Source organism: Enoplosus armatus, chromosome 9, assembly GCF_043641665.1.
Source record: "Enoplosus armatus isolate fEnoArm2 chromosome 9, fEnoArm2.hap1, whole genome shotgun sequence".
Lineage (NCBI taxonomy): Eukaryota > Metazoa > Chordata > Actinopteri > Centrarchiformes > Enoplosidae > Enoplosus > Enoplosus armatus.
In genome coordinates, this window is record NC_092188.1 from 12067585 (window position 1) to 12081630 (window position 14046).

General features: G+C 41.7%; 1 protein-coding gene across 5 annotated transcripts; it reads right to left on the reverse strand.

Annotated features, from left to right (window-relative positions):
• Positions 1–1183: 1183 nt before the first annotated feature.
• On the reverse strand, positions 1184–13372 carry esrp1 (epithelial splicing regulatory protein 1). Of its 5 annotated transcripts, none has more exons than XM_070911324.1 (16): positions 13040–13372; positions 12487–12645; positions 12231–12347; positions 11725–11836; positions 11035–11178; positions 10589–10643; positions 10335–10445; positions 10082–10214; positions 9928–9970; positions 9166–9485; positions 8130–8354; positions 7790–8042; positions 6175–6358; positions 4704–4845; positions 4104–4193; positions 1184–2585 (listed from the first exon to the last, which is right to left on the reverse strand). In XM_070911324.1, exons 1-16 carry the CDS (start codon positions 13169–13171, stop codon positions 2475–2477), a joined length of 2331 nt encoding a protein of 776 aa, XP_070767425.1. In that variant the 5' UTR covers positions 13172–13372; the 3' UTR covers positions 1184–2474. The 5 variants fall into 5 exon arrangements, with proteins under 5 accessions (XP_070767425.1, XP_070767428.1, XP_070767426.1 ...); XM_070911328.1 differs by having other exon boundaries at positions 2553–2585; positions 4071–4193; positions 7802–8042; XM_070911326.1 differs by having other exon boundaries at positions 2553–2585; positions 4071–4193.
• Between the last annotated feature and the right edge of the window lie 674 nt (positions 13373–14046).

The window sequence follows — 14046 nt, forward strand, 5'->3', positions numbered from 1 at the left end:
AGTCAGCCTGTAATTGCACCTCTGTTCTATCCTTCGGTGAACCACTTTAGCGTTAGATAATTCATCTTCAAGGCAAGGTGCAGCAGAGAGGCTCTGGTATGAGTTGAGGAATGTGCTGGACCTTGATAGATGATAGATAATTATGTGGACGAGCCAATAACCAAGACTTTCAAATCATAACCCATCACATCCTGCTTTAAATGTTTATACATAATAAGAGACTGTATGGAAATTATTTGGAGGGAGGAACCTTATGCTTGTTTACTTACAACTGTATTTGCTTTGGACTCTCCCCTTGACTTAAAAAAAAACTGCAACATCCTCCACCCTAAGTTTTCAACTCAACCCTGATTTCAAGCTTAAAATGTTAATGGAACAATATTTCTAACATAGCCCTAATTGCACATTAAGAGTGGAATTAGCAATTACCATAATTACGGTTAACATAACAAATGGTGCATCTTGAGCTGCTTTAAACCAAAAGCTACTAAACAAACATTTATTAACAGTGAATATTTATTATCTTATTAATATTTATTAACAGAATATGTTAATGGGGGAAAATGCTGCAGATATGTGTCTGCTTCAGATGACCCATTAGTACAACAGGTTAGGTTGTACTTATATTATAAATGATATATTTAACTACTGTTATTATGCAGAATAAAGTGAAGGAGACCGTTGGCATGCTCTTTACAGAGATAAAAAAAAAAGTTTGTTGCATAGATACTAATGGTGTTGCTATGCCGGTTTGGACGGTGTTTTTTTTGTGAGTGTGTTTAAAAGGGATCAAGTTGGGTGGGGTGCACAAGATTGTATTACACAATGCCAAATCTGCCCTGAGGGGGTCTGACAGGGTTTTGTGTGCCGTCTTTCTCGCCTCCCCTTTCCTGCACTCTCTATTCTTCACTTTTCCAACCTGTTAAAAAAAAAAAAAGGGCCATCCTCTCAGATAATGTGTTTAGTGTGTCGGAGTGACAATAGTTTCTTTGCCATAGCATGTGTGTGTATGTGGGAAACGCAGAGGTAACCACTGAGGATAGTGTGAGGGAGTTCCCACAGTTTTGCCTCCAGCTACATTCTGTCATCAGACAACTCCACCTGTGTGTTCGGGCCCCTGCACTTCACACACCCTAGAAAAGCAAAATAAGTACAAAATGAAGTGAAACACTAAGCCGGCAAATAGTGAAACCAAACAGCTGAAGGCCGGCAGACTTCACATGTTACTTTTATTGTTTTTTTCAGCATTACCACAGCAGGACGTCCTGCTGTAGGACACGTGTACAGCAAAATGGAGCCCGAATAGCAACTTTGCAGGGCTCAAATGGCAATTACATTCACAAGATACATGTCAGAGGTGTCCTTCATTTCCTTCCCTTCTCAACTTTTCATCTACTCTCTGAGTTATTTAGTTAAAAAGAGAAATGGCGAAGGGATTTCTGCAGGGAGACCGGTTTGCTCCATTGAATTCCCGTCATCAGCGTAGATTGTGGAGAGAAGACAAGGAAAATGTGATGGACTGATAAATCTTTGTCTGATCTGAGTAAAACATGTCAGAAATTATGTCAAAAACCACCTCTGGCTCCTGAGATTCACTCAGTAAGCTGAGAGCTTGTGACATGAGTCCTCTTGAAGAATGCCATCCTGTGGTTAAGTTACAGAGGACTGGGACTGTCCTCTGTCCAGATGTGAGTCCAAAGCAAAAGGCAAGACAACATTGGCATGACACAACATTGAAACAGACCCATACTGGGTGCATAAAGGAGGAAAGGAGGGGGCTAATGAGTGTGAGATGCCACATTTTTGTAAGTGAAGCCTGATGCAAGGATCAGACTATTTGACAAGCTCACAGTGTAACATATATGTTATAATTCAAAGATACTGCTATTATATTCATTAGTAGTCTTACTGATTAGCAGTGCATTGATATTTGGCATTATGTAAACATCTTAAAGTTTTACTACTAACTTCTTCATGCACTAAAGCTTCCAATACAATCACTGTGTACTGTATCAAATGTATATAAACACATAAAATGTATTGCATAAACAGATTAAGTATGGAGACGCATCAACACAGCCATGCATAATACTCATTTTCATCTCTTTCACACTAAAACACACACACTTTCATTCTTCACAGAGAAGCTTAAGGAAAAGATTTAGCTCACTTGCTACTAGGTCATTCTTCTCTAGTTTGGCTAGCAAATATATCATAGTGATTATAATATCATAACATGTAAAAAAAAAATCTCTATAAAGCTTTTAAAATACACATTGTGCAATATAAGACAAAACTGCTATTTTTGGCTAAGGCCACAATGATTTTGGTATAAAATACATTAATTTCTGTTCTTAAAGATATAAATAACACATCTAAAAGACTATTTTTAAAAACCTAACAATACATTACAAGTCTTTGACATGTACCAAACTGTCACATGACCTTTGTATATGTGTGACCCTACAGCAGGGTCAGGTCCAGGTACTGCCCATGAGAGCGGGGAGGGACATGAGAGAAGCATCACCTCCGCTGGACTGACCAATCAGACTGCTGCTCAGGAGAGAAACGGACTCTGCGGGACTCTGGAGGGGGAGAGGAGGGAGTGTTTGGGGTAAGGAAAGGGAAGAGAGACATAAGAGTATTATCCCTGGTGTAAAAGCGTCAAAACACAGAGCCCTCACACCAGCACCAGATGTTACCCATCACCTTCTCAACCAGCTGAAGGCTATACCTGTAATTACCAATCTATTATTACACTACTACGCCACCAATTGACCATTTGCTAAGCCCCACCCCCTTAGTTACTGTTGCTACGCCTGTCAAGCTTTCCTTTTTTGGCACATGATACAATTTACAATAACTGTGGCATATTTTAATATAGTTATTTTAATATAGCTCATGCCGATTCAAACTGTAGAAGAGCTCCAACTGTGATCAACATACTATTGTCATAGTTCAAAGTTTATTATTTGTACCTGTCTTTGTTCAGCTTTGTTGTCCTTGTTTTTAGCTGTATGTCTATTTCTATTTTCCTGTAAATTGTTCTGTGTGTAAGAACATTGGGAGCAACTTAAAACCGGCCAATAAAGCTGATTCTGATTGTCTTCGACTTCACACAGAAGTAAAAGCAGGCTTCTCATTTCTAGCTGACAACCTTTGATTTTGTCGGCTGAACAGAGAACTGACGCTAGCAGATTTTATCAGCTGTAGCTAGCTAGCGTAAGCTAATGCTAAAACTGATAATCAGTGAGTTGATTGAAAACAAGAGAAAGGGATTTGAGGATTAGGAATAAACAGAGAGTTAACAGAGAATAAACGCAGTGAATGTTCCAGTTCTGAACAGATATTTTAGTTTTCTAACACAACCTGTTCCCCCAACATTATAATACAGTTAGTTAGCTAACAACAAGCCCTTTTGTAAGTAACGTTGGGTTACTTCTGAGGGTAGTAAGCTAGTTCGCCGGACATGCTAACAATTCCAGCTCATGTTAGAGCAGATAAACACAGTGTTTAATCCATCCTTTACACTTTTACTGTTGTGTTTTATGTTTTTAGAAAGGTGATAAAAAAGACACAACCATCCAGACTCATGAGATACTGTGTACTTCTCTTATTTGAGACCCATTCACAACATTTTGCCATATGGACAAATCCAAAGCTTGACAGGTCTGCTGAGCCTAGTTACGGTTACTAAGCTATGATTGGACAATCGCTGTCCGGAAGCGGGGTTCAGCAAACGGTCAATTAGCCCTCTTGGCTATCGCTGTAGCCCATAAATAACTTCTTGAGGACAGAAATGTAGTAGCCAGTAGTAGATAAAGCACACTGCCGTAAAAGTGTCCTAGAGTCAGTCAGAAAACAGCACCCCATCAAAACGATTCAACACAAAACCCAAGGATTGACCAAAGTCCAAGAAATTTCCTCTAACCACTCAACCCAATCAAAAATGTGTCCATTGTTGCTTCTGGGTGTGGTTAGTGGAAAATTCCCTGTCAAGGAAATGTCGCTGTCGTGAGACCCCAGCCACAACTACAACTACAAATCCCCCTCACTGAGCCAATCCTTACCTGCCACCTGCCTCAGACACCTTAAATACACACCCATTCTTTGGGCTGTGTAAGCAATGTCCTGGCTGGGTCGTGAGCGTGCACAGGCCCATGGGCGTGCATGAGAGCATCCTCTGGGGCATACTGTTGTGTGAGGAAGGGGGAGGGATGATAGAGACAAGGGGGCTGAGACACAAGCAACCACAGACACTAACCTAAAGGCCACATGGACCTGTGAACTCCAGCATGGTGGTGAAAGAGGAGTTTGTTCATGGGGAAAAAAATGTACATTCTCAGTCCAAGTTTGTCTCTTAATTTAGTATAAAGTCTAATTCATCATATCTCTGGGATTCTTCACTCTCTTCCAAGTTTAAATAAGACTTGAGTTCCTCCAATTCAAGTCTAAGCAAGCAGCAGTGCATGTGTGACAGAACAGGGAGAGTAGACAGGATAAACTAGTTTGATAGCCTCCGGGCAAACACAGTGGATGCCTGACACTACACACCCACAACAGGAGGAGATTTGAATACAACACTTGGATCCTACAGAGAAGTATGTGAACTCTGGAGGCACAGATGATTTACATGTATAGAAACTGTATTAATAATCACCCATTAAGCATATATGGTTCATTTGTAGAGAACTGTCTCTTACCTGGTACCCCTGCACTGCATTAATGAGGTCTTTGACTCCGTTGCTGTTGTAGGTTAGACCTGGCATACGCACCAACCCCCCTGGGGAGGACAGGGAGGAGGGGGAGGGGAAGAAACCTACAGTGGTAGGAGAGCCAGGTGGACTGGAGAAAGAAAAGAGAGACAGGCGGACTGTTATCATGAAAATATCTATAAAAGACAAACTAAATGACTTGAAAGCTGCATGTTTCTGCGCAAACAAAACACATATGAATCACAAGACTGGGAATAACTTTGGGCGTCGCCTATAAATGTTTTCTCAATGACAGAGGGCTGACCGGGGAGAAGCAGAGGTCACTGATGTTTACCGAGTTCTCTGATACCACAGTGTTCAGTTATTAACTACCCTTGTCCTGGCTTTTCTCCTTGGCAAGACGCATTTTAACCAAAGACGAGATGTTCCTCTTTTTCCACTCTGAACAAGAGTCTATTTTGGGTGGGTACGCAAACAATAAAATCTGCAATGCTAACAGAGATGTACCAGATAAAATAAAAAAGAAACACTATACAAAAGTATTTTTGTAATCATTGCAACCCAAATACATAGCTGAGAAGTTTTTGTCTTTGTGTTATTTCACAGTAAAACTGTGACTTTCCAAAGGCTTCACCAGTATACATAACATGTAATTGGTTCCAGTGAATGTAAAGATTATCTTGAAATGATTTAGCGCACTTGTCAAACCATAATAATACCTAAGCAAACAGAAGGCTCAGAAAATCAAACATGTAAACAATACCGGTTTAGTTTCTTATTCGCTTACTCAGCAGCACACAGCCCGCAAGTAAACACTGCCTGACAGGCTCAATTCAGGGCAAGGAAGTCAGGTAACTCTTGAATCTATTTGTAATAGTTCTGCAGTGTTTTATTTCATGTGGGAAAGTGTGATTACCATGTACAGCAAATTTAAAAACACACCTGATTTGACAGTTTTGTGTGACACTTTTATAGGGGTTAAACAACAGAGATCATGATATCTCATTACTGTACTGACAGTACAGTGCTGAATATATATATATATATATTTCAAAGTAAGAATATGAAGATATATGATATTCTTCTAATTGAGTAAAGTTTTTGGGTGTTTTGCTTGAACCAAATCCTGTAATTTCCAAAACATGTACATTCTGAAGCGTTTTAGATCCCGTGCTGTGACAGATCTTGCTCAAATTTAACTTATCATTCATTCATTCGTGTTTGAAGCGTATTAACCACTTTTTGCCATGATATAATTATGTGGAAAGAGAATAAACAATAATATTGAATTATTGCCAAACCCTATCACCAATAATCTGAAGACTGGTTGAAGAGGAGGAGATTGAAAATTACTGAGAGAACTGTAATTGTACATAGAAATAACACTTCTAGACGGAGTAATGAGATAAGTAACATGAAGGGCTGTATTGACGTGTCATCTGTAAGCATCACTGTTTACCTTGGGTAGTAGGCTGCGTAGTTCATGTATAGCTGAGCTGAAGCAGGGTAGTAGGCATGTCCTGGTGGCAGGTGGCGTGGGGTCAGCAGCACCTGACCCATGGGAGGGTAGAGGGCAGCAGCAGCAGCCTCTGTGGGCAGGACAGGTGGAGCAGGGGTGAAGGAGTAGGATGGTGGAGATAAACCTGGAGAGGAGAGAACAGAGGGAGAGACAAAATACTTAAAAGCAGACAAACACTAACAGAAATAGAACTAGAGTCATGATGGTGAAGTCTGGCCATTGTTTGTTTTTGAGAGAGGCGCTCATGCAAACGTGCAAACAATGACCACCATTACTCAGCACCTGACACATGTACACTATGTACGTGTTAAAGAGTAAAATCTGCAGGGCACGTTGCACTGGACTGTGGCTCACCACGTGAGCAATTTTCAGGTATGAACCCTGTCATCCTTTACATTATTAGTGACTTTGATATGTCACCATCTGTGTAGTCCACTTGTTGGCTAACTTCCAAACAGGTAACCAGCTTTTGATTGACTTAGAGGTTGAGCGAATCAACATAGTTTGCAATTTGTCTTGGTAGCATTCACTGTAGTTCTGCTTTCCCACAAGCAATCTAAAGTCTAATTGATAGATGCATTGAGCCCTCTATATAAACACAATATTTGCAAAATGAGAGCAAGCTTTCTCTCAGAGCACAGAGACATTGTTAGGATCCCAGAAGTGTTTGTGGATATATTCTGCAGAAAAACAAAATATGAGGTAAGACCCAACTTACATATATTGTCTATGCCATGTTTCTGGCTACTGACTCAGTATGTATCCAACATGTATTTTTCCCCAAGAAGCATAAAAATGTAATTTTGTTTTAACATGACCTCACTACTACTATGACTCCCTGTGCTGTATGCTTCTCATGTGAACATCTGCACTTCATCTCAAACAATTTGTCGACATTAGACCACTTTTTAATTCATTTAGCCTCTTTTTGAAAACTAGGAGTGCACCATTTATGGTGAAGGACTACAGACACGGAGAACAAAGCACATTTCTACGCACCAGCATTCAGCTCTGCCCACCTTTCCCACAGCTCCACTGATTGGACAAGCACAGGAGACGCACACATCTGAGATGCGCCAGTCTATTGAGGCTAAATCCCACAACCACCACTACCAATCTGACAAGACCGGAGAGTTGTAAGCCATTTTGCCATATTATAGGCTAGCTGTCTTGCTTACACTTTTCCAACCCTTTCAGATCCTTATGAATTACTCAAGCAGTGGTAAGGGAGTAAAATTAAGAATGAACAACAAACATGCCGCTGAAGAAGATGAACTACAATCAGACTGTGTGAAAAGGTAGAATAAACAGTTAACACGTGAGGTTTCTCAGGGCATGCAGATGGGTAATTTAATCACACTAAATTACAAAGAGCTACCACACACACACACAGGTCAACACACAGTCTCACACAGGCTTGAATCCTCCTGCTTAGACCAGATGTCCCCTACCTCTCACAGTACTAGATTGGAGAAAACCCAGCAACCCTGCCCCCACGGCAGGAGCCCACCTACCCTGCAGTCCCGAAGCACCCCCAGCTCCCAGCAGCACTTACGTCTGGACTTACATGGCGGCGGGCTGAGCCCTGTCCCACTCCTGCTCCGGTTGTGTGTGTGTGTATGTGTGTGTGAGAGCGAGCCTCCCATCAACACCAGGCCCATCTCCTCCGCGCTGCAGGGAAACACCTCCACGTAGCGGCTGTTGGCCCCGCGCTGGCTGGACATCACGTGCTTGTGGAGCCGCTGTGAGGCCTGAAGTGCCCGCTCTGCTGAGGTCATCTGGATGAAGCAGTCGCCTGATGGACGACCCTGGAAACAGAGACAGTCAGAAATTACTCTGCAGTGTGGTGAAAGCATGTGAGTCCATGGGTGTGTCAGAGCGGTTATTGCAAGTACCTGCTGGTTCAGGACCATGTGCACACCATGCGGTCTGATATCGTGTGTAAACTCGCCAAGGAAGGTGAGGATGTCCTCTATGCTCGCTGTGTATGGCAGCCCCCTCAGTCTAAGGCAGTCCCTCATACCACCAGGGGGGGGCAGGAGAGACACTGCGGGCAGCATTGACACCAAGGGTGCAGGGGCCACAGAGATCAGAGGGGCCGATGAGTAACGGTTCAACACCTAAAACACACACACATTACAAACTCTGCCTGCAGCAAAGACAGTCAAGCAGGCAGAACTGATTTAAACTGAGTCTAGTTTAGGGAGGCCTTTCTCCCCTTTTCAGATAATTTTCAGGGGAAAAAAATACATCATATACATACTTATAACAGTTAAAATAAAAAAATAAAAAAAGTGAGACATATACAGTATAGGTTGACTTCTAGCTGACATCTTGTGTACAACAAAGACCACGCTGTGTGTGTGTGTAAATGTGTGTTGCAATGTCAGGCCGAAGCTGGCTTGTTTGCATTTCTGGACCAATAAAACTCCTCTGTCATACATAAAAGCATTAGGAAAGGCCTCTGCATAGATATGTATGTGGGCTTTAAGCTTATCAGTCCGCGAAGATAAGAAAATTAGTCCACATGTGTTCATCTCACAAGAGACGGAGAAAGACTGGGGGAGACCAACAAAAGAGAAAGAGAGACTACTAATCTGTCACAGAGTATTTGTGTGTACCTACATACTTAAGGGAAACGCACACACACACAATTCATCTTGCTATGCAGGTCCCCACCCATAAGCCCAATAATTCCTACAACTTACTGAGGACAAAAGAAACACACCCGCACCTTGTCACACTCTGCTGTGTGCACACACAAACATATGATTCCTAAAACCCCTCTTTTGGCCTCAAAAAACAGAAGGAGATAACAAGACACAGAAAAAACAAACCTTAATCCAAAATGAAAGGACACATATATCCTCTTTGCACAAGTACACACTACAGAAAAAGCACACCCACATCCAGGAGGACACCTTGACGTACCTGTTGGACCTCTGCTGCTGTACTTTTGAACAGCTCAATATATCTTCTCCCCAGGATTTCCTTGTGTTTCCTCAGAGCACACTGGGCGTGTTCCTCACAGGCAAATAAAACAAAGGCATCACCAGTGGGACGCCCATCTGGATAGCGAACAAATAGGATGCCATCCTTCCCTCCGCTGACAGGACACGTCTCTTTAAGACCCTCCCCCGGGGAGAAGAAGGCGAGCACCTGCTCGTGTGTGGCGGTGAAAGGAAGACCTCGCATCCTCACTATGATCTGGTCCTCACGGGACAGGAATATCGCTACCTCGTTGGAGGTACCTGGCACACACACGAACACAGACACACCTACTAAACCACAAGTAAATCAACAGAAATTATCGCAGTAGATTTCTTCCTGGAGCAGCACTGTGTGAGTTTGGAGTGCTTTCCATGGTGTTTTTTTGCCCCTCTCATTCTGTTTTTAATAACATTAAATGGCATCTTATGGCTGTTGGATAATTTTCAGATCCTAAAAATTAATGTTAGAGAAAACATTAATACAAACAGGCATTTGGTTGTGGCACCAGATTTCCATTCATGTTGTGGGTTGATTCTCATAAAAGAAAATTCACCCTCAAACCAGAACCACAGGAGAGCTTCAGGACTTAATTTGGTCTTCTCCATTCAAACTATATTCTGTACAAAACACCAAACCTAATTTTACTAAATGCCCAGGTTGCTGCTTGTAAAGTAAAATAATAGTATGTTTTTATCTTCTCACCTCCTGCTATCTTCAGGAAGTCCTCTCCTGTTGCTTTGTAAACCTGCCATTCGAAGGAGACAAGACAGAGATTATTGTCACTACAGGTGTAGCTGCAACTTCGATTAAGTCTAGGCAGTGCGTCTGATTCACATATTAGTATTAGTTTAAATACCTCTATGTATCTGTTGCCCATATGGTGTTTGTGTCTCTGCAGCGCCAGGTCTCTGTGTTCTTCACTGATGAAACGAACAAGAGCTTCTCCATTCCTCCTCCCCTGAGCATTCAGACACAATGCCGCCCCTCCTCTACACAACAACACAACATGTAAACCTTATGTCAGCAGCAGGTTTCATCATATATGATGTTGAATGACTGAAAAGTGATACAAAATAAATTAGAGTGCTGTGAATATAGCTTCAACATACTTAGCAATGTTGAGTCCTCTGAAGAACCGAGCGATGTCCTGGTCAGAGGACTGCCATGGCAACCCTCTGGCTCTGATCACTGTGTTATCACACACTTTCTCCATCTTACTGCTACACACACACACACACACACACACACACACACACACACACACACACACACACACACACACACAGACAGCAGGAGTGGACTCTGAGTTGATTTCAGAGGCAGAGAACAAAAAGAATATTTATCTTAAGCAAACTTTACTCACCAAGTGCCAGTCTCAAACTTCTCACTAACTCTCTCCGGGTTCGAAAACGTGTGGCCTGTGATGGGAAAGCAATAAAGAGAGAAATAAAGTGGATAATTAGGCCATATAAATGAAATAAATGATGGTACTTTGTAATCAATGTGATAATGGTTAATGGCAGCTAACAATTATTTTCATTGTAGTTGAATCTGCCAAATATTTATTATTATTATTTCAATTGACTGATTGTTTGGTCCATAATATGTCAGAAAATAGTGAAAAAGGCCTTTCACAATTTCCAAGAGATTAAAGAGACATTTTCAAATGTCTTGTTTTGTCCTACCAATAGTCCATAATCCAAAAATATTCTGTTTACTATCATATAAGACAAATACAGTCCTCACATTGGAGAGGCTGGAAACATCAAATAATTTGCATTTTCTTGAAGTAGCATATCTAGTACTCACAATATGGCTCAGAAAGCAGGGCAAGGGCAATGCTGGCCATAATCTGGACCTGCTGTACTGCTACTTCTGCAGGCATTATGGCCGACAGGTCCAGTGTGGCTGAGGGATCCCACATGGTGGGCACATCAGCAGCTATACTAAGAGCTGAGGAGGAGGCCGTCAAGGAAAGCAAACAAGGAACAGCCAAAAACATTCTAACAGTTCGGTGAGAGAAAAAAGGTGTCGTTATACATGTATGTGTGGGTGTTTGACAGGTGTAAAATCAAAATGAGAGAGAGAAAATGGAAAAAAAGATTAAGTAAAAAAAGCAACAAAAAACAAAAATACAGCAAGCAAGCAAGCAAGGCAAGACACACACACACACACACGTTAGTTTTCCTGTTCTAGTGGGTGTGTGGGGTTTGCCCTGTTGACTAAACACACACTCGTTCACTGAGCGCTTAGTTAGGTGCTGCCATTGTTTCCCTATTTGCATTTCAAAACCTCTAGTCCTGCAGCCAACACCCCGTGGCTTATAAACTTCTAATATGTAGATTTGTGCTCATGGGATCAAGCAAAACATACAGATAAATGACCAAAAACTGTCCAAAACACCACGAGTTAAACATTAAATGCATTACATATAACAGTGTTATTTCACAGCCATTCACTGGCACACCAAACGTAAACAGGTGACACATTAAAGGATACACTCTGCCATGATGTGCGCATTCAAAGCCTTGAGGTCGGACGTGGGGAAGTGCTTCTTGAACTCTTTCCGAAGGTCAAAGAAAGAGTAGAAACAGTCTGGGACCAGGATGTTCTGGAGAGGAAGGAAATTAAAAGAAAGGATATGAACATGTGGCCCATCAACAGCTGCCATTTTATTGCCATCATATAGCTGTTTGCTCAAGCCAGTAGCAGAGTAGCCTCTGTGTAACACTTTTAAGACATGTGGGAGAATTTCATCCGCTTCATTGTGTGGTGGTGTTTTATGTGCACAAGTACGGTATGTGCATGGGCGTGTGTCATTGGACAGGTTTGCATGAGTGGCTCTCGGCTGTAGATCAACTTTCAACGTAACATTAAATACAAGCAAGAGCACAGTGCTGACACAACGCATCCCTTTGTGACTGTGTGAGTGCTTGAAGGTTCCTGCAGCAACTGAGTGAACATCCGCCCTGGCTGCAAGGCGCTCGCCCGACCAGCTCGCTCACCTTGCTGGCGGCCTCGGGGTGAATCACTTGACGGATGTGGAGCTGCCCGTCTGTACACAAACACACCGACGTGCCTGCGCCCGCGCTGTTCACCTCGTTTGTCAGTTGTAGATGAAACTGCAAAGACAGGCGTCAAACACTTAGAAAATAAATAAAAACTACTCATAATCTAGCCTCAAGCATCTCCACCAGCAGCACAAATCGTGTAATAAAAGGTTAAAATGCTGATTTCTAGTGACTTCAGAGAGGTTATTACCAGGTTTAACGCTGTCTCAAGACTTGTGGCTGTGGAGACACAATCTGCTCTGGATCCACTCTCCTGCTCCACCTTCTCCTCCACCACATCCTCCTCCTCTATTTCCTCTGTCAAGTCTGAGAGGTCAGGCTTAATGAGGAGCTCATTCACCTTGCCCAACTGGTTCAGAGAAGAAGAAAAAACACGTCAGGCCTGAAACAGAAGCCTATATAGAAACTCACAGGCTGAATGCTGATACAACAGCGTTAAATGGTTGCAATATAGACCTTTATTACATGTATGTTAACTGTTTAAATATCTTACAATATTGTGTCTTCCCATTCTACTGAGTAACTTCAGAGCCCATACTCAACTTATAGATGTTTTTATAACACATATGGATAGAGAAGACTCACCTGACTGACCATTCTAATAAGAATTAATTGTCTGTCGTTTGTGTTTAAGTCCCGACTGGATTCAGTTTACCTGCACACTCCTTTATTTACAACTTCATTTCCTGCTTTAGAATAACAACGATTAGCTGTAATAAGTAATATAGTGCTTGTTTTTTTACCTTTTTGTTCTGTACATCCACCAGCTGCCAAGCCAACTGCACAAGCTCCTTCTCGTCAGATCCCAGCAGCTCTCCGCTCGCGCCAGATGTGGCGGTGAAAACCACCACCAGGTAGTCTACCTGCGCCGTCATCTGAACACAAACACAGCCTCAAAAAAGAAACTAATCTAATACTGCACAAAAGTAAAGGACAGTAACTGAGGATACGCCAGAAATGAGACACGCGCTGGAGCCGAGAGGTATAAACACCTTTACTTTGACACCTGAGCGCAAAGGTGAGCTCCGTAAATCCAAGTTTCGTCGCGTGTGAATTTTACGTGAAACCTCGCGCAGTCACCATCGCGGAGTAATGGCTGAACGTTCCCCGTTTTTGTAGTGCCTCTACCTGTGTGACCACGTGACTCTCTACCTGCCCCCTCCCTCCTTCAGGTGGTTTACAGATTAGGACGTGGCAGACCATGGAGGGCAGAAATATTTGTACTATGCATAATCATTTTCACATATTTTACTAAAGTAATTATTTATTTGTATAAGAATTTACGGGGCCGGCAAGTATCAAAAGTAAAATGGTTACCTGTCAGCTAACTTAAATAATTAGTGCTCAAAATGTCAAAAAGTTTACCCATGGGCTCCATAATAACTAAATAATTTGGCTGCTATGATTTACTTGTCTTTTACAGAAACGTGCCCATTTTATGTTTAATATTTTTTAGGAATTTAGATAAATAATACATATTTTGCATATTAAAATATATATATATATATTAAGTATATTGAAGACAAATTACAACCAACAATAATACAACAAATTTGTATTTTGTCCTGAAATACAAAGAAATCACGGCAAGACCATGAAACCCACGCAAAAACATGAAACTTATGAACCTTTATGAAGCTATCATTAATTGAACAATTAAATATACCTTAAAATGATGCACTGATAAGCTCAAAGAAAAAAAGAAATTATTACAATTTTACACCACAGACTTACTGTATCAATAGTCCCA

What these genes read in the sequence shown, in the direction of transcription:
- esrp1 (XM_070911324.1), bottom strand. Translation starts at nt 13,171, where the DNA reads ATGACGGCGCAGGTAGACTACCTGGTGGTGGTTTTCACCGCCACATCT. An exon ending in ACCCCGAGGCCGCCAGCAAG is followed by an intron (nt 11,837 to 12,230) that starts GTGAGCGAGCTG and finishes CTTCCTCTCCAG; the next exon opens with AACATCCTGGTCCCAGACTG. An exon ending in TGGGCAACAGATACATAGAG is followed by an intron (nt 9,971 to 10,081) that starts GTATTTAAACTA and finishes TTCGAATGGCAG; the next exon opens with GTTTACAAAGCAACAGGAGA.